This window comes from Mastigoproctus giganteus, chromosome 14, assembly GCF_048544385.1.
Source record: "Mastigoproctus giganteus isolate SK-2022 chromosome 14, ASM4854438v1, whole genome shotgun sequence".
Taxonomy (NCBI): domain Eukaryota; kingdom Metazoa; phylum Arthropoda; class Arachnida; order Uropygi; family Thelyphonidae; genus Mastigoproctus; species Mastigoproctus giganteus.
The window spans coordinates 65,971,330-65,995,581 of NC_143588.1; the positions used below are offsets into that span (position 1 = coordinate 65,971,330).

At 35.1% G+C, this 24,252-nt stretch overlaps 1 protein-coding gene across 1 annotated transcript in view; it reads left to right on the forward strand.

Annotated features, from left to right (window-relative positions):
* Positions 1-24,252, forward strand: part of LOC150075187 (serine hydroxymethyltransferase, mitochondrial-like) — a 140,339-nt gene that overhangs the window by 81,133 nt on the left and 34,954 nt on the right. The window contains exons 6-8 of the mRNA XM_090389091.1: positions 4,254-4,376; positions 9,060-9,199; positions 21,199-21,361. Of these exons, the coding sequence (XP_090245217.1) occupies positions 4,254-4,376; positions 9,060-9,199; positions 21,199-21,361 (426 nt within the window). The remainder of the gene's footprint in view (positions 1-4,253; positions 4,377-9,059; positions 9,200-21,198; positions 21,362-24,252) is intronic.

Sequence of the window (24,252 nt, forward strand, 5' to 3'; positions counted from 1 at the left end):
GAAAGTGGGCAGGGCAGTTGTCAACAATCAACATGATTTTTCTATTTTTCAAAAATTTCACTTGTCATCCAAGATTTTTTGTTGTAGTTATAGTCCAACTCTAATGAATTTTTTCCTTTGAAACATCAGGGTTGTTTACTTTTGCCTATCTCGTGCTACCAAAAGCTTCAGTTTTTAATTACCAGCCATATTTGCACCAAGCAAAACTGTAATTCTTTCCTTGCTATTTTTACCAACTAAACATTTATCACTTTTAAAAGTCGGTGTCTTTTTGGCAAACATTTAAAAAATAGACCTGTTTCATCAATGTTAATGTCTTTGGGTTCATAGTCCTCTATAATTTTTTCAAAGATATTTCTTTCCAATGGAAATCTTCTTTGATTACAACTCCACTTTCATCAGAAATAACTGTTTCGAGTAAGCCGTGCCACTTTTTAAATTTATCCAACCAACCAGAACTGGCTTGGAATGTTTTAGGCCCCAGAAAGGACGTGTACTCCATTACCCTTTTCTTTTATTAATGGCCCTGATATCAGCATGTTTTGGTCTAGAATCAACTTCACACACTTAAAAATGGCTTCATCTACATCTTCATAAAGGTATAATTTCATTAGCTTCCAACTGGGTCCTATTTCCTCAAACAATATGAGAACTGAAATATGATTTTTCAGAATGGTTGACACACTCTGGCAGGTATACCAAATCTTTAAGCCATTTTTTTTTTAATGCTCTGATCTACATTATTAAGCACTTCCACTTTTTCCACTACACTCAAGGATTTCCTCTTGCCCAGCAGCTAAAACAAAACTGATTTAGGGACCACTTGTACCTACCATGTAAACAGAGACAGGTGAAATTTAATGAAGTGTGGATGACTAATTTCTGCAAAACCGATGAATTATTGGGATAAAGGAAAATCAGTCTCTCCTAATTCTCTAATAGGGGGCTTACAGTAGAAAACAGGTTGACCAAAGCCAATGTCTGCATCGGGAATATGAATTAACCTTTGTCAGTGGCTGTGGATACACAGATAGCAGTTGACCAGCGTGATTTCTCGGTACAATAGAGGCAGTTGTAAGGTTGTTTTACGGGCACCACTAAATTGTGGAGTGTTTTAGCTCTTAATATATGCTCTTAAGAATTAATCCCTTTACTCTTAAAAGCTAAAGGGATTAATTCTTTAGCTTTAATTCCTAAAAGCTAAAGGGATTAATTCTTAATGCTTTTAGCTCTTAATTCGTGCTTTCTGCAGCATCAACTATTGCGCAAAGGCCAGAGGTGCAAACAATGCATACCCAGGTCTCTCGAAATCAGTTCATTATATGGAAATTTTCTTTGTTATACGGAAAGTGGTTTTGATGTAATGACCAGGGGGAAATCAAAAAAATTCGCTATGTGGAAGTTTGTTAAAGAGAGGTCCGACTATATATGTGATGGCTATTTGGTGTTGATCTGACTTTTTTCTTGAGTAATGCCCAAATCCCAAACTATATAAATTTGTGGGGGGGGGGGAAGTTGGAGGAACTGTGGAACTGATCCTGAAACTTTTCCCGGAACTAGCAGAACATATGCTGAAAGTTTGGTATCAATACAACTTTTGAGTAATGCCAAACATCCTAAACATGCTTCCATTTATATTAAACTTGAAATTTATGACCCAGAAAACATTTGTTGAATTTCTGTTTTTCTGATTTGACTGAAATTTTGGATGGCTCAAATTCTTCTGAAAAAAAAACCAAAATTTCATTAAAATTTGTCCACCAGAAGTAGTTGTTACAAGTAGATGGGTGGACAGATAGGGACTTTGGGGTGGGGGAGTTACAGAATGGGGCAGGCAGCTCCCAGAATATCAGACAACACTCTTTTCCCAAGATACTCTCTTTGTGGCATCATTAATTTCACAATAAACTCACTCATGATTATCTATGTAGTCTTGTGTTTTCTTTTAAGATAAAGATTGAAATTTTTTACCACCCTATGTGTAGTACCACACAGGTGGTAATTTTCTCTGGGGTTACTTCTACCCATATGCAGTACTTTGCATTTGTCAATGTCAAACTTCAGTTGCCACTTTTTTCTCAGCCCATCTGTTCTGCAGCATAGTTCCATGTGGAGGGACTATGCTGCAGAACAGATGGGCTGAGAAGTTAACCAACTTTTCTGGAACCTGTGCTACTGCAACAGGATCAAGATGAAGTAGTAGCACACTGCCATTACTATCATTAACATTAACATATACCTTCATCAATATCATTGATAAATATACAAAACAACACTGGGGCCCAACACAAAACCCTGGGGGACTCCACTAATAACATTAGTCCACAAAGAGCAGCATCCATTGATTACCACTCTGTCTTCTTCCACTCAACCAGCCTTTTATTCATTGTAGCAACTTGCCCTTAATACTGTACTGCTCCACTTTGTACAGTAGTCTTCCATGTGCAGCATATCAAAACCTTTTCTGAAATGCAAGTATTTGATATCAAAATTATTTTTTGCAACCAGTTCGTAACCCCAACCTGTCACAACAGATCGGTAGAATCCTAAGATCATATGGGATAAAATGCATCCAACTCCCAGGCAAGAAACTGCGTTCTCTTATCTCCAACGTAAAAACACCCGTCCCCACTCTTCTACAGAGCGGTTTGGTCTATCGCATCTCTTGCCGTGACTGCACCAGCTGCTACTTTGGAGAGACTGGACGTCGACTCGAGAAACGTCTCTCAGAACATAAAAGGGCGATCCGTTTGGCAGATGTAGAACACTCAGCTATCGCCGAGCATGTCTGGACAACCCACCACGACATCGACCCACACCGCGATGTCATGGTTGTGGACAGGTCCCACCATTACCTAAAGCGCACCTGGTTGGAATCGTTAAATATAAAATGCTCGGATGCCTCTTTGAACAGGAACAGTGGTTGCCAAGTTAACCCCATCACAGAGGCAGTAATTCTATCCATAGACAAACGCTGGCCACGTCACCACCATATGTCACAGCCACAAACATCAACAAACAATTAACCACACGCCTCATGCACCATCCTGGCAGTGCACATCTCTATTCCAACTGCCATTCATGTATTCAATCTGAAGAAGGCTGCCTCCCAGCCGAAAGCTTATTATTGTAATTATGTTTAGTTTGCTCTGAGAAACAAAATAAATTTTCGTAACCAGTTCCTTGTAACCACATCATAGTATCCAATCAAATTTGTCAGACAAGACTTTCCCTTAACAAACCCATGCTGTGTCTGAATTATTATGCAGTCTTGTCTAGATAATCCTGCAACACTGCTTCTTTAACCAGTTACTCCATTATTTTCCCTAGAACAGAAGTTAAACTAACTGGTCTATAGTTACTTGTGTCACCCTTTGATCCCCTTTGTGAATTGGCAATACATTTTCACATCTCCAGTCTGTGTGGACTTCCCCTTAGTCCAGTGGTTTTCAACCTTTTTTTAATAATGGCACCCCTAAGTAATTTATTTTATTTTGCGGCACCCCTATTCTTTATATAGAAGTACTAAGTAAACATCAATTATAGATCACCACAAAAGGTACTGTACACCTTTTTATAATGAAATAAACATATAAATTTAAAAAATAATAAGTTTAAGTAACTTAAGCCCAAATTACGTGGCACTCCTGGAATGTTGTTGCGGCACCCCGGTTGAAAACCGCTGCCTTAGTCCAAGGATGCTCTCATAATTATGGCCAAGGATTTGCTTATTTCCTTTGTTGCCTCTTTTAATATAACTGTATAGATCCCATGTGGAGGGACTATGCTGCAGAACATCATATTTCATTATCAAAACAGATGAAAATTGCTAATTTGTAAATGAATGTACATGTATATGTTTTAAGTGAAAATAAAATTCTTAAGGTATGTACACATTTTATGATTTTCCTTGTTAACTGACTTTTTTTAATTGACTGACCAACTACTAGTCCTGATTACATCAGATAAGAGGGTTTTTCTACTTTATAATGCAAATTCAGTAGTACTGCAAATGGTTAGCAGAATTATTGCTGATTTCAAAGCATATTTTTCAGCATTTATCTATACTTTAAGCATATTTAAACAACACTTCAGCATTTAAGTATATTTAAGTATAGTTATGTCATACTTAAGTATACAGTAGTTATGTTGTTATACAGTAGTTATACAGTAGCCATCACAAACAACCAGATGATGATAATTGTAATAATAATGCATTTCCTTAAAATAAATGATCTTTCATTTCATTATAGCCAGAAACAGGTTTTATAGATTATGATAAACTTCAACAAATGGCAAGGCTATTCCGACCTAAAGTTATCATTGCCGGAACTAGTGCATATTCTCGCCTTTTAGACTATAAAAGATTTCGAGAGGTAAGAGTTTAAAAATATTTCTATAATTTAGTACTACTTTAGAAATAATGAATATCAAGAAAATCATTTTTTCATATTAAATGTATGGATGAATATTTAGCATATCACACTAATAAGCTATATATATTCAGCAAGCCCACCTTGCTGAATATATATATAGCTGAATATGTATACCTTAGAGTAGTCTTCAGTAGACTCCAAACTGCTGACGTCTAGGATACAGCTGATTCTGAAAAATCTGGCCAAAATTATGGAGCAAATTCTACTCACCAAAATGATAAGACAACATTTATGTGAATATAGGTCTGGAAATGATTCTTTGCCAAATTACAGATGTGTTTGTTACTCTTAGTGTCAGTCCTGAAAAAGGGCTGTTGTAAAGATTTGAAAGTGGCTTTGAACAAACAGATGTTCAAAAATGTTTTCCTTGAACAGAGATATAGGCATCACACATCTTAAAGAAATTTTTTGTTAATTGAAATTGAACATAGAAGTTTTAGATGCTCCCCAACAGTAAAAATCTGTAGAGATGCAAATATGGTGAGTGTGGAGGCCATGCAGTTAGCCCATCTTGACCTAGCTATTGGCTAGGATAACAAATGAGTGTTGAGCATCTCACAAGAGGTAATGCTGAAATATTAAGGAGCCCTATTGTTCATCTGTAATTGTACATCTTTGAGCAGTGTAGGCAGATTGTTTTTCAAAAAAAAAAGCTCTGGATGTTTCCATCAAGTATTTGTGGAATATGTGAGGTCAAATCAAATGGTCACCAGTGATACATCCAAACCCCAAACATTGGTGATGCCGAGATCAAATGATCCCATGAGGATTTTTCGTCTGTCCATAGGATGTTCATTATGAAAATTAATAGGCGCCTCCGTAGCCAGGTGGGAAGGAGCAGCAGTGCATAGCACACGCTTCTTGATTAGACCGGGGTTTGAGCCCGTCACCACCAAATACGGAGGATGCGGAAAGTTCAGGAATGACCACCGCATATTCCCGGAGCAATATGGCCTTAGTTGCTAATGCTCCTTAAAAAAAAAACGAAAATAACGAAATGAAAATTAATGATGCTGTCCCTGGTAAACTGCATCTCATCTGTAAATAGAACTGACAAAATGAAGTGAGGGTTAAACTAAATAAGCATTCACCTTTTGGTTGCTAACTGTTTTTTGTAATTGGGTATCCAGTATTCTCACTGTGAGCGATGGTAGATGGCCTTCTGTCTTCCAACTGCTCCACTAATGCTGGTGTTACCCAAGGTTCAGTTCTTTCTCCCACTGTTTTCCTCTTATGTATTAATGACCTTCTTCCATTGACTGGAAATCCTATCCATAGTTTTTCTGGTGGATAGCACATTACATTCCACCTTCTGGTTTGAGAAACTTTGCCCTACTCAAGCAGCTTCAACTTCTCGAATATCCACTACCAATTCCTTGAATGCTGATCTCCAGGTAATTCTCCAGTGGAGCAATGATAATTTCAATCCTTCTAAAAATCAGTGCTGTCTTATATCTTGCAAAAAGAATTCTTTTTCTACTATGCTTATCTTGGATGACACTGATTTCTAGTCAAGACCCATATATCTCATCTCTACTGGGGATTACCCTGATCTCTCTTGGCATAAACACATAGCAAGTATTGCTTCCTCTGCATATAAAAAATTGGGTTTTCTCTTTTGCTCTCGGCATTACTTTTCTTCAGAACAGCAGTTCATTCTGTACAAATTAGAAATCTGCCTTGCCGTGGAATGTTGTTCCCACATCTGGGGTGGTGCCCCCCAAAACCTCTCAGGCTTCTAGATTCCATTCAAAAAAAGGGCAGTTAGGTTAATTAATGACTCATCTCTAACGAAGTTGCTGTACTCTCTGTCTCATAGGTATTTTGTTTCAGTTGCATGCCTTTTTTATAGATACTTCTATGGGCATTGTTCTTCTGAATTGGCTTCTGTAATTCCTGCTCTCTCTTTCAAAGCAGTCCAAATATGTGCTTCAACCAGTCAACATCCTTTTTATTATCCAACTTCAAACTCACAGAACCAACTTTTCTTCTTCCTCATTTATTCATTCAACTTCTGTTTTCTGGAACAATCCTACACATATTTCTTGAATATCACAATCTACAGAAATTCAAGTGTAATGCCAACAAGTATCTTCTCAACCTTCATCCCATGCATGTTACAAAGACTATAGTTTCTAATACCTCTCATGTTTGAGGTTTTCATAAAAAAAAAAAAGTGTGCAACATGAAAATTTAAAATTCCTTACCTTTATTTTTTATTTCTTCTTATCTTCCTATAGCAGCTGTTTCCACTTGATAAGACTTTTTGCTGAAAATTTAGACTTAGTGTTAAGATTGTTTTCAAATCTCTTTCTAAGGTTTCTGTAGCTTTGTTTTGTCTGTGTCAGAAGAGGAGGGGATCATCAGAGAATGCCAGTGCCTTCTTCAGCATTCTTTTGCTGTTGAAGCTCCAAGAGATACTCATTGGTTAGTTCTTCAGAGTGTTAGGCAATCAATCCATCAGCATCTCTAATTTAGTCTCCTCTAAACTAAATTAATTACCTATATGCATAACTTCCATTTTTAGAATTGATGTGAGGGTGGCTCAGTAAGGATCTTATTCACCAAGAACACCTGGTGACAGAAGGTTGAAACCAGGCAAGTATATTAATACTTTTCTATTTTTCACCAAGCCAGAGAAACAATTTATGCCACCAATTGATATACACTTTTGGAGGCACTTTTGTAGAATACGTCTGTTTGCCCATAAATTTGCCCAACACTATGAAACGAAAAAAAAAAAAAATTAATGTGAAGCTGTATTTTACTGCACTGACCAGCTGTGTGGAGTAAAAGAGCTCAAACTGTTGCCTATTCACACAGTGGCAACTCTTATTAAAGTGTATTCAGAGACTGAAAATCTGGATCTTTTGAGTATCTTCTCTGGAGGTTCAGATGACACTTTAGACACATTAGTGCAAAGTACCAGCATGGAAAATCCTGGCTCCCTGGCAGCGAAAATATTTTAACTAGTGGCAAATACTGTCGGGCTAATGCAGTTACATCACTGGGTTCCACATGGACAAAAAGCTTGGTTGTTCAATGAATTCCATCATTATTTCCCAAAGTCCATGAAATTGCAGGTTTACTGAATGGGGGGATGCAGTCACTTTTTCATATAAGAACTATCACATATGAGAGTGGGACATGCTGTCTTGAGATATCCCACTTGTATATCTATATTGCTGCAATTTGTCATGTGTTTATATTTAGATTAGTTTTGTGCAGTTCAGGGCCTCTCAGTTACTCACTGCATTTGAAGTGAATGATGGGTAAAACTGGTAAGACTAGGAACTTGCTTATTTATTTAGTTGAATATCTGCACTAAGAAATAGCCTCAGGTTTGGTTCATATAAATTGGAATATCTTAGTGTATACTGCTATAAAGCCTATCCTATATTGCCATGATATTGGAAGATGATTAAATTCTCCAGTGGAGCAGTATTAAACTAATATGAAAATATTTAATATTAGAAATAAACTTTGTGTTTTTATTAATCACTATCAGTGTTCTTGTAACAGACTTAAATCAGAGGCATGCACTTTTTTTTAATAAATCCTTTCGCTGTTTTGTATGTAGCCATTGGTATCATCCAGCTACACTAAATAACTGTCCAGTTATGAATATGAAAAGAAAGCCATCTGTTAGGCCTTCAGTATGAGAGATACTAAGATAAAGGCATACAAAAGACAGGCACCTCCGTAGCCAGGTGAGCAGGAGCAGCAGTTCATAGCACACACTTCTTGATTAGACCGGGGTTCGAGCCTGTGACCACCAAATACGGAGGATGCAGAAAGGTCAGGGAATGACCACCGCATATCCCCGGAGCAATATGGCTTTAGTTGCTAATGCTCCTAAAAACCAAATAATAACAAATAATATAAAAGACATCATTCAGAATCTGATATTAAAATTATATATAGTTTGTTCATGTTGTTGTCATTTAGTTAATTTTGATTTGCTATTATTGTTATAAAGATTGTTATTACATTGTTTGTCTGCAGCTGGTACACAAATTAACTATTTGTAGCATAGAGGAGGGACCACATTGAAAAATATTGGGTATCATTATCAGTCAAGTCTTCATTATTCATTATCAGTCAGTCTGGGATTTATTACTCCAAATTTAATAATATTATTTTAATATAATTAATTCCAGGTAAACTTTGTTAAGTAGGCTTACAGACTAATGACTAATATTAATGCCTGAAAGCTATTAAATTATTTTTTTTAATCTGTGACAGTATAGTGGTTATTGCCACATCACTCATTTCTTGGATTCAATTTCTTTGAGGCCTTTCCAGTGGTGGGGGAGGCTGTCATAGTTAACTAGTGTCAAGCAGTGGTGTAAGGTTTCTTTGTGAGATATTTCAGATTTTTAATCTGCAAAACATGCAGACTGTGAATATGTTCTTTTGAGACATAATACATATTTGACTTATATTGACATTATCTTAAGCAAACAGAATTTTTAATGTTATTGTAGCCAGGGTTAGAGTAAAGAATTCCAGTGAATCAGCCATTATTATATCTCATTCATTACATTGCCACCTTTATTTAGTTTTCAGTCATTTTCTCTGGCAACACCAATAAGCATCTTTTTATAATTTCTGTTACTCCAGATCTGTGATGAAGTAAATTCTGTTCTTTTGTCTGATATGGCTCACATCAGTGGACTGGTTGCTGCTCAAGTCATTCCATCACCATTTGAATATTCAGATGTTGTAACAACAACTACCCATAAAACTCTTCGGGGTGGCAGGTAAGAGAATAATCTTCGGTGAAATGTATTGCACACCTCTATTACAAGCAAAAGTGTTTTAATTATAGCTTTAAATTTTCATTGTCTATGATTAAAAAGTTTATGATATCAGCAGGTGAGCTAGTGTATTGGTGTGATTCAACAGTCAGTTCCCAGTGCCATTTCTCTGGTTGTGTTAATAGTGAGGAATGCAAATGGGAATTCAATACAAATAATGTATATTTTTAGAAATATGAAAATCACTGTTTTAAGAAGGGAGAAAAATCCTGCCTTCCATTTTATCATCAGATGTCAAACTTGAGATACCTCACAGTACCATTAATAAATATTAAAAACAGTAAGGGCCCAACACCTAGCTATCTGACTCATAACATTAGTTCATGAAGAGCAGTGGCCATTTATAACTATTCTTTGTGTCCTACCACTTAACTATCTCTCTAATAACTTCCCTCTAATGCCACATTGCTCCAATTTTATTCTTTGCATCCATTTCCTTTGTAACAGCTTTATAGCCAATCAGATTGGCTAATTATGATCTCCATTTAATAAATCTGTGCTGTGATTGCCTTATAGCATCGCTCCCACAAAGATTATCTCTGTTAGTTCTTTTAACTGTTGACTCCCTTATTTTCCTTAGCACAAGTCACTTCACCCTTTACACCAGTTTTGTGGATAGGAAACACATTTACACATCAATCTTTGGTACTTTTCTCCTGAATCAAGGAATGCCATCATTATTATAGCTAAAAGGTTTGATTATTTCTTTCCTGCTTCTTTTAATATATTTTTGGGTAGATTTTATCAGCCTGAGGTACCTGTTCACTTTTAGCTGCATCAGTTTCTGAGAAAACAAACTACACTGTGGCAGTCTCTAGCATGCTGTGGTGGCTGCACATAGACTGTTTTGGTAGTCATTTGTTAGTGTGTATTGGCAGTAAGTTTATCAGCTATCAGTTCTTAATTCCACCTATATAGACATTCACTTGTCAATTCAACCATATTATGTGATCCCTGTCAGTCACTTTGAAGAAACATGTGGCTTACTGATTTCACTAGTATAGCTAATGCCATTCTGCTTTGCAGGGTGAATCTCAGGGCAAGTTAAAATTTTTGAGGTAGAGAATCAAGTGTTGCAAGGAATTTGTTATGTGCAAGTAAGGAATTCATTTACTTTTACATATTTTATAATAGCATGTGTTTATAAATTTTTGAGAAAATATATTCAAAAATATTTATTGCTGAGAAGTAAACAAATACATAAAACATCATAGATGTGTTAATTTAATAATTTAATTTACATTATTAACAGTGTTATATCTTTTAAGTTATATGAACTTCCAGGTATATCTTTCTGCAGCCAACAGGATTTTAACTGCCTACTCAATGCAGTGGTCGTAATGCTCACAGCAGAACAAATATTACTTTCACAGTTGCAAATGATTTGCATCATCAAAAAGTTATTGTGATTTATTTAAGAAGAAACCACTTGCTATATAAGAGAACCAGTAATCCTGAAACAAAATGTCTTTGAACAAATGATAGATTAAACCAGTGGTTCTCAAAGTGGGTACCGCTTACTCTTTATAGGGGTGCCGCAATGTCAAATTTAGCATCGGCTTACATCGTGACCATCGCTACAAAAGGTCATTGATTTTCATGCAACTGTGTAAATTAGAAGTCGTCATGAAATAATTACTGACCGCATCACAGTGTTTATGTACATACACCTACATATACGAAACAGCTGAGCCATCCGTCGCGTACATTGTATTTGGAACAGCACAGCACTGCTGCGAACACTCATACTCGCTTAACCGATCTTAGCCTTTAGGCCTAAAATTAATAAAATTTCAATATAATTTTGTATTGTGTTTTTTTTTTTTTTTTTTTAATTTTGAATTATTTTAGTTTCTGGATATAAATTAGAAAATGTACTTATTGTTCTAAAAACATTAAAATAAGTATGAAAAAACAATCAAATATTATTTCTTTAATTTAGATTTTTTGATACAATTTCTTATTCTTAGAGATATAGAAATTGTGCATAAAATGTGGTATGAGGCCAATTTTTAAATTAAAAAAATTTTTGCTTAAAAATCCTGTACCAAAAGCCAAATGATTTTTTCATGCATTTTTGAAAGCAAAATTCCCTCATGGCCCTTCCACATGCCCCTGGTGCTGGGGATGCCGGGAATTTTTCATAATGGATTCAGTGTGTCTTCACATTAAAAAGTTTGAGAACCACTGGATTAAACTGTTGGTGATGCAATTTCTTTGAAAGTAGTGCAGTACTGAGGAAACTTGTTTTGAGGTGTTGAGCATTAACACCATTGCAGTAGTGTAAACCTTGTTAAACACAAAAACATATGAAAGGACAAGATAGTCCTCCTAACTTTATAATTTCAAGATCAAATAGCATTACTTATTTTATAATTTTGAAATTTTAAAACTTTTTTATTTAAAAAAAAAAAAAAAAGCTGATATTGTATAACTTAATGAACCTAGATCCAATATAGTTTGGGAGGGATGCTATGTGATTGTTTTTCATTAAAGTTATTATTATATTAAAACCACTTAATTAATAATATAGTTTATTAGATTGTTCGCATTCATTAATGAACCTAAGTATGAAACATATACCTTGTTTTCATAATATTCAGCTTTACTAGCCATTCACCAACATTTTTCTAGTTTGGCAGTGAAAAAAAAAATTTTTTTTTTTTTTTTTTTAACGAAGACAATTATATTCAAAAAAGCTACTTCTAGGTTCAGTCTGTGTTCACCTAATTGAAAAATTAGAATGGAATGAACAACCCTTCACCAACCCTATCTTATTTTGAACTAATCTTACAGTACAACTATGATTAAATGGTCACTGCTCTTTTTCTCTGCTTTGCCAAGCTGGATTCCAACACCTATATTTTTTTTTTATTTATTTGTTAGTGGCACAAATTTGAATTTGAAAAATATAAATATGAATCTTTTTAATTTGTAGTTGGTTTGTACAAATGGAAAAGGTGTGACTTTTTCACAGAAAAGAATCTGGCAAGAAGGAATTAATATTAAATTAAGTAGAATCAAGAGGCACTGGTCAGGTTAGAATTGGCAGTGTAGAAAATGCTGTATTATAAATGTTAAAGGACAGTTACTTTAAAAAGCCAACTGATTTTAAAAAAATTAATCCACAAGAATTACTTTTGCTCTGTACAAACTCAGCAACTTCAACAGTATTCCATGTCGGAATAACTAACAACATCTATGTGAAATGTTGTGAACATTTACAGGAGATATATATACTTAAAAATTCACAGAGCTGATTCAGTTAGGAGGGATTGGCAAGACTATAGAAATAGACAAAATTGTGCTCGTAAAACCAAAATACAACAAAGGATGCAACCTAGCCAATAAAAATAAGTGGCTTTTTGGTGTATATGAAAGGAATCAAAATTTTCATACTTGAGATTCATAAAAAACTGAAAAGCCAGAAAATAACGAAAGGATCGCTACAATATCAAATGAATGGCCATCCTACAAGCAAATTGAAAATATAACAGGAAAGAAATGGCAGTTCATAAAGATTGATTCAGGGCCACATCAAGTAATACTTCTGGAGGCAAAAGTATGGAAGCAGTTTAGGTGATTCTTTTCAGAACATCATAGGCCAAATATAACATAGAAGTCCCTTTTGATGTGTCATTTCTCTGGTTTCCATTCATGTTTTAATTTTTCATTTAGTTTCTTTTACAAATTAAAAATCTTTTTTTCAATTGATTTTTGTTATTTTCTGCTAATTGTTTTTGTTCTGTATTTTATTTATTTATTATTTTTTTTAGATGTGAAAATTGGATTTAAATGCATTTTAAATTGAGTAGTAACTGTGTAATTTTTTTTATTATTTAGTACACTTAATTAAATTTCTGTAACGTAAGCCAAAAAAAACAAAAGCAAAGCATTGCAAAAAAAAAATATACAGTACATGAAAGAATATGGGTGGGGGAACCCACCCATCCATGTGGCAATACCATAATTGACAAGGTCGCATGATATGGCAGAATTTACAAGCAGATGTCACTGAGTACGTGATACTAACAAACAACTCCTGATGAGCTGCTTGCTGATGCATTCTATGTGTAGCTGCTCTGGCGTGCTACAGACTTTGTTACAGCACAGTTTGTTTTCCCATTCTCGTTATTTAGCCAATTTCTCTTCAGGCCCTCTTTCAGTCATCATAAAATCATTCAACTTTCAATCAACATTTGGATAGACATCTGTGATTTCCATTGCTGAACTTCTTTGTGTGTGAATATATATTCAAAATGTTTATTCAGTTTCCTAGTAGCCTGTATCGGATCATTGATAGCCACGACAGTGGTTGCCAAAGTTTTCCTTCAACATGTCACATGTTGAAAATGTGTTACATGCCACATAGGAGTGGATTCTGAATTTTTTTTTATATATATATACCTCTTCCAAATTGTTATTATTATTTTTTTTTTTTTGTGATCAGGGAGTGTGCCACTGAGAATAGCTGTGCTTGCCACAAGTGGCATGCATGTAGTAGGTTGGCTATTCCCAAGTTACGTCATTCATATCAAGTGGACTAATGTGATTCATCCCTTTCCTTCTAATTTTAACATGAGCAAAGAATTCTCTTCTTCTTTTCTTTGTACTCTTTACCAAAGATATCTCATAATCTGACTTGCATATCTAATCCCCCTCACCTTGATTACAGATGAATCTGTATTGTACGACTCTGTTTCTCCTGACAATTTATAATCATCCCATGCACATTTCTTCTCTGCCACTAAACTCATCGCTTCATATAACATCTCCTTTGGTCTAAAAATATCTCTTAGCTAATATACAGAGCTTAGTAGCCTCTATGATTACCTCCATAAACATTCCCATTTGGCATTTTTTAACATTAGTTGAACCCACTGAAAAAGGGCTTGAAAAATGTCTGAGCTCATTATAAAATACAAATGCCTTTGTAAAACAAAATCCCTTCCATTTACCCTTAACAGTTATTTCTTTGAATGAATCCCACATCAACACATTACGATCACTACTGATTAATGGTTCCTTTACTTGAAGATTCTTAATACATGATAAATCATGCATTACTAATCAGATCAAGAATATTGCTTTTTGTTGTAGCTTCTCTAATATGTTGATATGGAAAACAGTCATCTAGTATGTCCAGAAACGTGTAGCTACTGAGTGAGTAGCCAATCCATGAGTTTCAATCAATATTTAGAAATTTAAAATCCACACAAAAAGACAGTCAGATTTTTGTAGCCTACTATATTTGTCCGTGCAGTTGACTATATTCGTCATGGTCATTCGGCCTGTAACACTGGTAGCACATGTCTACTGGTTGTATTGTGTTAGAATCTAAATGCTTCTTAACTGAAAGCATACCCCCCCCCATCATTTCTTTTCTGTGAGCATTGTATACATTTTTAACAAAGCCCAATATAATTGTTGGTTGTGTGTGGGTTTTCCCTCAGCAGACTTTCTAATCTCCTCCCCTCCCTTGTCACTGCATATCCCAGTAGAAGTAGCGCAAGAATCAATTCCACAAAGGGACTGTTTTTTTATAGATATAATATTGATGATGATATTGATTGAGAGTAAACAAACAACAGTAATAATAATTATACCTACAGTATAATTGGGAAGTGATTAATGCTCCTCAATTAGAACCAGTATTAATTTTGAGGTAAGACTTTATACAATAGCTTACCAATACAAATATCTGAAATTGATATGGTCATTACAGGTAATACCTGAAGTTGCTCCCTATATCAGGAGGGGAAGAAAAGTCCAAATGAATGAATTCTTAAATTACAATTAAGAATTTAATTCTAGAAAATATTTGTCAAAATGCAAAGCTATTAAAGGTGGGAGAGAGAGAAATGCTAATAGCAACAATCAAATTAGGAACTGTCAAATTAATTTGAATAGTTCTTAATGACCAAATTACAATCTGTATAATATTTGTTAAACAATACTAAATAAAATTTTAAAGGTGTTACACGTGTATTAAGTTTATCAAAATGAATATCTCAAATTGATTTAAACTTTTATAAGAAATAAGCAAAAGTTACTCTGTCAATTTTTTTTTTTTTTTTAATTAAAAATAAATAACCAACTGCCCATTTATCCTTAATTTATTGGAAATAGAAAATTATCAGTCTCAATACTGTAAGAATTGGAGAGATGTTGAATTTACATCAGATCCATTACATTTTTCTTTTTTTGTGTGTGTGTGTGTGTGGTTTACTATGTTTTTCTATGCAACCTGATTGAGAACCTGGTAGGGCACCTGTGCCCAGGTTCCAAATGAGGATGTTGAATACTGGCCATATCAATTGAGAATGATGTAGATGACTGCTTGGATGATTTGGAGGATGGAAAAAGAACAGGAACCATTAGGAAATCATACAGAGAAATATCTACTCTGCTCCTGCTTGTCATGAATGGATGATGTATAAAAGGCTTTTTCCAAAGGTATTAAGCCAGAATGGGTTGACCTGTGATCTGTATTTTTGAGGATTAATGAATTTGTTACCAACAATAAAAAAATCTCTTTGAATTTGCTAATAAAGAAACTGGTATCTTTAGATATGATGGAAATCTGATTTAAGAAGGATGTGTAATGGCCTTGTTGATGTAGGCACAACTCAGTTTTGTGTGTCCTCCCAAGATCATGACCCCACAAGCAATATCTGAGAGACTTGGCACTTGTATGGGACACAGGGAATGGCAGCTATGTTGTTAGAGGGATCAAAGAAGTTAAGAGCAATGTCTTCAGAGAAGGGACTAATTTAAACTAAGTTTTTATACCATACCTGTCATTGGTCCCATGGAATATCTTTTAATGTATTCCAAGATATGGGACAGTCAACCTCATCTTACAGTGGCTCATATTATGTGCACCTCACCTTAGCACTACCCATGTTATGTTACCAGTTCATGAGCTGTGCTAAGTAATACATCATTACTAATAGTTTCCTATATTACATATTTATGACACAAATGTGAGGAAATTTACATCAGATCCATTATGGGACTAAGAACCAGTACAAAAAGGGAGGGTTTTATGTTCCAAAAGCTAACAAAAATACACGATTTTTTATAACTGTCGAAACTTATTAATTTTTATTAAAAATAGTAATAACTGAACAACCATATTACAAACTGTGATACATATATATCAGATAATTTATATTCATTTAATTTTCTTCCTCTCCATTGCTGCTAAGCACAATCAAATGAGAACGTTTTCTTTGTTGCAGAATATCTTCACCTACTGAACTTTCTTCTGCAGCATCTAGATTTTGTGTGTCTTCTGTCTCTTTAAAAAAAAAAAATCAGTAATCTGGGTTTGTTTTCTTTTGCTTGATAGATCTTTGTAAATTTCATGGTTGTAGCTAAGCATATTTGAAGCTCCCTTTTGAACTTTTGTACTCCTTTCAGTCGAAGGATCTGCATTCAAAAAATAAAAGATTCTAATTGTTCGGCTAAGTTTATGCCTTCCCATATGCTTTTTAGTGTAAAATTTGTAACTTCAGAATGTTCATCTGCACTATCATCCTCTGAATTGATTTGATTTACCTCCGATGCTATTTCCACCAAATCCACTTTGTAAGCCTCTTTTTCTACCAGTAATTATTGAACATCTTCAGTAGTCATATCACCAAACCTTCCCCTCCTACTGACTTAGCAAGTTCTACTATTGCACCGATTCCATTTTCTGCCAGTTCAACCATATTTCTTGAATGAACAGACTCTGGCTATACATTTTTCCAACACACGTTTAATGTTGACAGTTTTACTCCTTTGAGCAATAAAGCTATAATTCCAATAGTCCTCAATTGAAAAATGTTTCCATGCCTCCATCACTTCAGTAGATTCGGAATCAATTTTTTCCAAAATTCATTGCAACGATTTTCAGATGTGATGAGTTTTAAAGGTAGATCTAATTTCTTGATCTAATGGCTGAATTAAAGAAAAGTTGTATTAGGTGGTAGAAACATTACTTCAACATTTGAATGACTTAAATCTTTTGGATGGCCTGGCACCATTATCCAATAGTAATAAAACTTTGAAATCTGGATTTTTCTGCTTTAAATAGCTTTCCGCAGCTGGCACAAAAAAATTTAGAAATCATTCTTTAAATAAATAGGCAGTTACCCAAGCTTTTTTATTTGCTTTCTAATGTAACTCATTTTTATTTACACCTTTCATTGCCCAAGGATTAGAGGATCTATAAACTAGCATAGATTTTATCGTGTAATCTCCTGGTGTAGTTTTCTATTTTTTTGAAATAAATTTTCTGTTAGGCATTTGTTTTTCCACCAAAGACCTGTCTCATCGGCATTGAAAACTTGATGTGGTGAGTATCCATGCTCTTCAATAATTTTTTGAAATTCCTCTGCATACTTCTTGGCAGCTTCATTATCAGCCGATGCACACTTTCCCCTTAAATTCTTATGTTGTGTAATGAGAAGCGGTTTTTAAATCGCTCAAACCTTTACTTGCAACAAACTCCTGGTTAACAGAAGATTCTTTCTCCATTTTCTTTTAAATGGTTACACATTTTTGGTGCTTTTTTGTTTAATTACATTGTCTAACAGGATCCTTTTTGTTTAATTACATTTTTGTCTAACGGGATCCTTTTTGTACTGCTATTCAATCCAAATACTGAGTGCTTTTTCCATTTTCTCAATTATTGGTGCTTGGGAACGAGCTGTCATATTTGCGGAAATGAAAGCTCCTGCTGTAACAGCAGTTATAATTTTCTGTTCGTTTTTCTTTTTTGGTCTAGATTGTTGTTTCATTTAAATTTAAATTTTGCAACATATGATACCTTTCCCCCTTTTTTTAAGACTATCCAAAATTTGTATCTTTTGATTCTAGAGAAATAAAGTTTCTTTTGAGCAGTACTTTTTTACTTTCCATAGGCATAATTTAGGAATGGAATTTAATTCACAACAAAGAAATTATTCCAATACGGTTCTCAAGAACAAATTTTAGTAATACATACCTGGAAAAATTTATAAACAATCAAATAAAAATTAAAATAACCTTACAAAAACCTTAAAAGTCACGAATTGCACACTTCGAAGTCACAATCTTTTATGACTTCGAACAAGCACAGGTTCGATAGCACAGAACCTAACATGAGGATTTCCCAACAGAATAACTACAGGGATTTCCCAGTATTTTTTTTTTTTTTTTTGCCATAACTAGCATGTCAACAATGGGGATTCACAAAAAAGAATGAAAATGTTGAAAAATTACATCCAACATAATAGCAAAGTTTTCCACATACAGAAGCTCAAAAATACCATGTTATGCAAGTTTGCGACAATTCTCTGTGTTAGAGCGAAACCGAGTACCGTGTTGTGCAAGAATTGCTGCAATTTATCAATCTTGTTAGAGAGAAACCATGTTGTAGAAGTGCAGTGTTCTACAGGGGTTAGCTGTACTTAATTATACACTGTCTGCTTGAATATAAGCTTCCCCCCCCCCCCCAAACCAGTGCTTTTAAGTTAGGGTTCAGCTTACGAGTGGTTTTTAAAGAATAAAAAATTGACGTTGAGTTATCTAGATCCTGGTGCATATACATAGTTCATTGATACGACCGAGATATGATGATTTAGCTTCTTTAGCATTAGTAGAGGCATACAATGCAAGAAAGCAAGCTTATATACGGCATCAGTCAAAAACACCCCTCCCATTTCACCCCTCCATTCATTCCAAATGCCCGTCCAGCCTTAAATTTATTTGAATCTGTGCTCCCTCGGGTTCTTAATCTGAGCAAGAGGAAGAATCCCATCAGCATTCGGCTTGCTCAACCCATTCAAGGCCTTATGCACCTCAGTCAGATCACCTTGCAGGTGCCTACTCTCCAGGCATTGCAATTTGCAGAACTTAAGCCTGGTGCCTCCGTAGCCAGGTGGGCAGGAGCAGCAGTGCGTAGCACACGCTTCTTGATTAGACTGGAGTTCAAGCCCATGACCACCAAATACGGAGGATGTGAAAAGGTCAGGAAATTACCACTGCATATCCCCGGAGCAATATGGCCTTAGTTGCTAATACCCCTAAAAAAAAAAACCAAACAACAACAGAACTTAAGCCTTTCTTGGTAAGAGCACATCTTTGTTCCCCTTCACCAATCTTGTTGCCCTTCTTTGTACTCATTCTAGCAACTCTACATCCTTCCTAAAATGAGGCCTCCAGATCTGTACATACACTCTAAGTGTGGCCTGACCATTGCCTTGTATAACAGGATAATCACTTCCCTGTCCCTGCTAGCATTATTCCTATATATCATTGACAATACTCCATGACCTGCCCTAGCAGCCCATCTACACTGCTCAGCAAACTTCATATTTGACTGCACAATTACCCCATGTCTTTTTCACTTTCTACTTCCCTGAGTGTAGTACCACACAGTTGGTATATTTCTCTTCGGTTATTGCTATCCATATGCAGTACTTTGCATTTGTCAATGTTAAACTTCAGTTGCCACTTGTCAGCCCATTTGCCCAACTTATCTAGATCCAGTTTGAGTAGCATACTGTTTTTACTGTCATTAACAACCCTGCCAACCTTTGTATCAACTGCAAACTTGGACATTAAACCTGATATACCTTCATCAATATCATTGATAAATATACAAAACAACAATGGGCCCAACACTGATTAATTTAATTAATTAAAAATCTTTACTGTAATAATAATAATATTAACAGATTACATGTTATGTTGATGCAAGCTCAATTTGAATCGTCATTATCATCTAATAGAATCATAATGAAAATGTATCATACCTAATTTTTTGATATTATTAGAGCCTCTCACTCACTGATCCAAAAATCTAAATGAATGTTTTAAGTAATGTATGTAATTACGAGTAACATGAAACTTGCTTGCTTGTTCTGATTGTTGTACACAGAATTTTGATTGAACAGTGTTGTGTTGGTCTGATTCAATGATTTTGAAGATAAAATCTCTACAATTTTGCCTCTGAACTAATTTATTTTTCAAGTATTCTGAATAGTTCAGTATTCTACATTTATGAGTGTTACAATGCGAGTCTGATGGTGAAGTAGGATTAGCATTGCATATGTGCATTATTTTAATAATGCACATATGCAATGCTAATCCTACCTAGTAATGTGTTTTGAATAAGTCCATAAATAAAGGATACGTTAGTGCTGTGGTACAAATTACTTATATATGTGGGTAACCACACTGAAACAAGAATTGTGAAAACTAAAGGACTCTGTGCTTGTGATGTACACTTAAAAATAGTTGTCGTGTGGACATGACTAATAACAGAAAAGCTGATGGGCATTTGGAGTAGTAGCAGGTTTTTTTTTTTTTTTGCCATGTTTAGGTCCTTTCAGAGGACGTTCATCAACACGTTTGCTGAACGTCTGCAAACCACCACGTTGCTCAGCATGTTGGTTTGCCTGTCACTTACTCATTTTTAATGCCTTTAGTTATTTAATTAATGACATTAAACATTACCAACTGCAATAGATTTACCTTGCAGTCGGTATTGGTTGGTGCAGAAGATTTATTCAATGAAACAGCCTTGCACTTCGGTGAAAAACATTACCACAAAGGTAACCAAAAAAAAAAAAAAAATTCTTTAAAAAGTTCAATTCCTGCCAGTACTATGTTATTTTGCTACATAAGAAGCACAACTAGATAGGTGCTTAATTTTTTTTTTTTAAGACCATATAATTTTGGCGGTCGGAGCTTATATTCAGGCAAATTGTGGTAATTCATAGATATTAAGCAATTTTCGAATGATCTGTTAAGAGACTTCGCTGTGCTTTTTTTAATTGTGCCATTATATAATATAATGATTAGCATAAATAGAGAATAAGGCCTGCATTCAGTAGATAATGCCTTGTGCTTCAACTGTATAAAAATTTTGTATTGCTTATTGTATAAATTATCTCTATTTTAATTAGAGCAGGTATGATATTTTATCGAAAAGGCATAAAGGGAATTGACAAACATGGAAAAGAAATCAAGTACAATTTCCAACAGCAAATTGATTTTGCAGTTTTTCCAAGCCTTCAAGGAGGTCCACATAATCATGGAATTGCTTCTGTAGCTGTGGCTTTAAAACAGGTAGGCAGATAGCTGTGTTAGTGATGTTAATAACAAGGTGGTCATATGAGAGAAAGTAAAAATTTATGAAATGTGTCACAATTTAGGTTATTTTGTTCACTTATATTTAGTTTTAATCAACAAATGTAATGTAAAAATTTAATGCCATATAAATTTCAGTCTTACAGACAGAATTGTTTTAAGTCTATCACAGCCTCTTTCTGGTATGCCTGTTCCTTAACTGATTTCACAGGAAACTGTATATAATTTGTTCAACTTAATTTTAGACTGACTTCAACAAAAATAGTCTGCACAAGAAACAAGGCACTGAGAATAATATGAAGAACAAAATTTAAGGAAAAAAAAAAAAAAGCTTGATTGATTGCCTATAGTAGCGTAAAAACTCGATTAAAGTCATCCTCATACTCCTGGAACTGGTTACAAACAATCTGTGCCTTGTGACATGGTGCATTATTCTGCTTGAAGTAACCAGTGCCAAATGAATAAACTGTGAGTGTAAAGGGAAGTACTTGGTCAGCAGCTGTGGTCAGACATGCTATAACATTCAGCAACCAGTATCAGAAGACCTAATATGTGTCACAAAAACACTCCGTACAACATCATACTTCCACTACCAGCCTGCAGTTTTGATACTTGGCATGATGGGTCCTTTGATTCATGCTGCAGTTGCCATACCCTAATCCTGCCATCAACATGGAACAATTGGGACCAAGATTTGTTGGACTGGGTGAACTCTTTCCATATCTCATATGTCCACTTGTTCCTGTATTTCAGTGTATCCAAAGCTGCTTGTTTTTAGCTGATGAGTGGAATCCAGTATTCATCTGCTGCTATACACTATCTGCAACAGAGTCCAACATGCTGTGCATTTTAATATATTCCTTTGCACTGTTATCAAACTTCAGTGCCATGTGACCAATTGTGGCCTATTTGTCATGACACTGCCACCCCTACCAGGGTGGTAGTGGTATTACATCTGATCTTGACTGTCAGCCATGCTATGCTCACAGTCACAGTATGCTTAGGCTGTACTTGGGTTGCACTGTTGGCCCATTCTCTTTTGTCTCAACAAAAGGAATAATCGCATTGTCAAGCCATTGTATTATATGGGCTGTGATAATGACAACAAATGTGTAGCTATTGTAACTCAACAAAAAGGTCAATCTGTCCTGCATAAATACACCAGAAATTCTTTATGATTGTAACACTTTAAACGTTACAATTACAAAGAAAATTGCTACCTTTTCATATCCTTATACAGTGGATTCCGGATATTTGGGCCACCGGTTAATCGGGGCAGACGATTATTTGGGGCAAATCTTAAAAAACAGAAACCAGTCAAGAAAATAGCCAGGGTTTACTTCGCTTAATTGGGACAGCATACCGTTTAATCGGGGCAGGAGACCGCAGCACTGGAAATTACCCTACGATTGTCTCCAACGGTACCACGTGGTTCAGTCGAAATTCTGGAGGTCACAACCATAAAACAAAAACAATTAGCAGTCACCTGTTTATTGGGCTTTTCTGTTAGTGCAATCTATCATGAACGGACAGTAAACTCAATCTTACTGAATTTGCGATAATACCGACAGCTGGAATTTTGTGGGTTATTATGGTGAAATGAGTTTACACTTCCATGAAATCTTCAATCATATAAAAAAATTTATTTTCAGATCTTCTCTTCATTCCTATTTTTAAAGCTTTGTAACTCGTAGCCAAGTGGTCAGGAGCGGGAGTGCAGTGGCACACGCTCTTTGAGTAGACCGGGGTTCAAGCCCCTGACTGCTAAATACGGTCGATCTGCCAACCCGCACTGGACCAGCATGGCAGATTATGGTCCATTTCCCTCAGCATGAATTGTTGAGGAGGCTTCCATCCTGCAGTGGGTTGATAATGGCTGCAATTTACTTTTTTTTTTTTTTTTTTTTTTAATTAATTACTCCGTTCTCACTTGCGTGTATTGTGTTACTTGCAATTTGTGTGTGCCATGTTCTTTGTTATTGATTGCTTATCTTTTTACTGTTTTAAATTTTAACCCCCACCCACAAATGTCAGTGAACAGAAATGTCAACTAGTTTGTATGTACATATTACAGTACGTATTAATTATTCCAGTTATCACGTATCATTTAATTCTTCCGATTTTCACGTATCATTCAATTTTTTAATTGGTAAGGTAATAAAGGGTAAATTTGTGCTTAATATATCTTTACTTTTATAGCCTGTGGATAATAATCCTCATATTTTCTCTAATTAGAATCGCTGTTTAATATAATTAAAATTCAGTTCACAAACGTGATCACAATGACTGGCGCTTACTACACATCGTATAGTGAACGGTACTTTACTATGGTGAGTTCGTCGTAACGTGATTTGATTGTACAGTGAACTAATTGTAAAGGGGGGTACATTGTATTTTTAACTATTTACGTGAAACTTCAGTTAATTGGGGCAGCCGCTTAATCGGGCCAAAATGCACTAGTCCCGATGTGTCCCAAATAACGGGAATGGACTGTATTAGTAATAATTGCAATCCATGACCTGTTTCTTATTTTTTAAGCACACATTAATATGCAGGAGGTTTCAAAACACTTTAATTATAAAGTACAAATGATTTTAAGCATAGGCAATTTAAGATGTCACTTAACTGTTACTTAAAAGCTGAGAGTTAGAATTGAATTTTAAATATCTGTAACTTTGCCAGGGTATGATAGGATACAGTTTGACAGCCCTAGAAAGATGATGCAAGGCCCATGTAATAGAATTTTTCTCAGTATGGCCTGTTTTCCCTTTTGTTAAGTGTTAATAAAAGGGACTGTTTAATGGGATACATTGGATACACTTGATAAGAAGGGGAATGAGAATGCTTGCTGATGCTGTCAATGCAAAGCT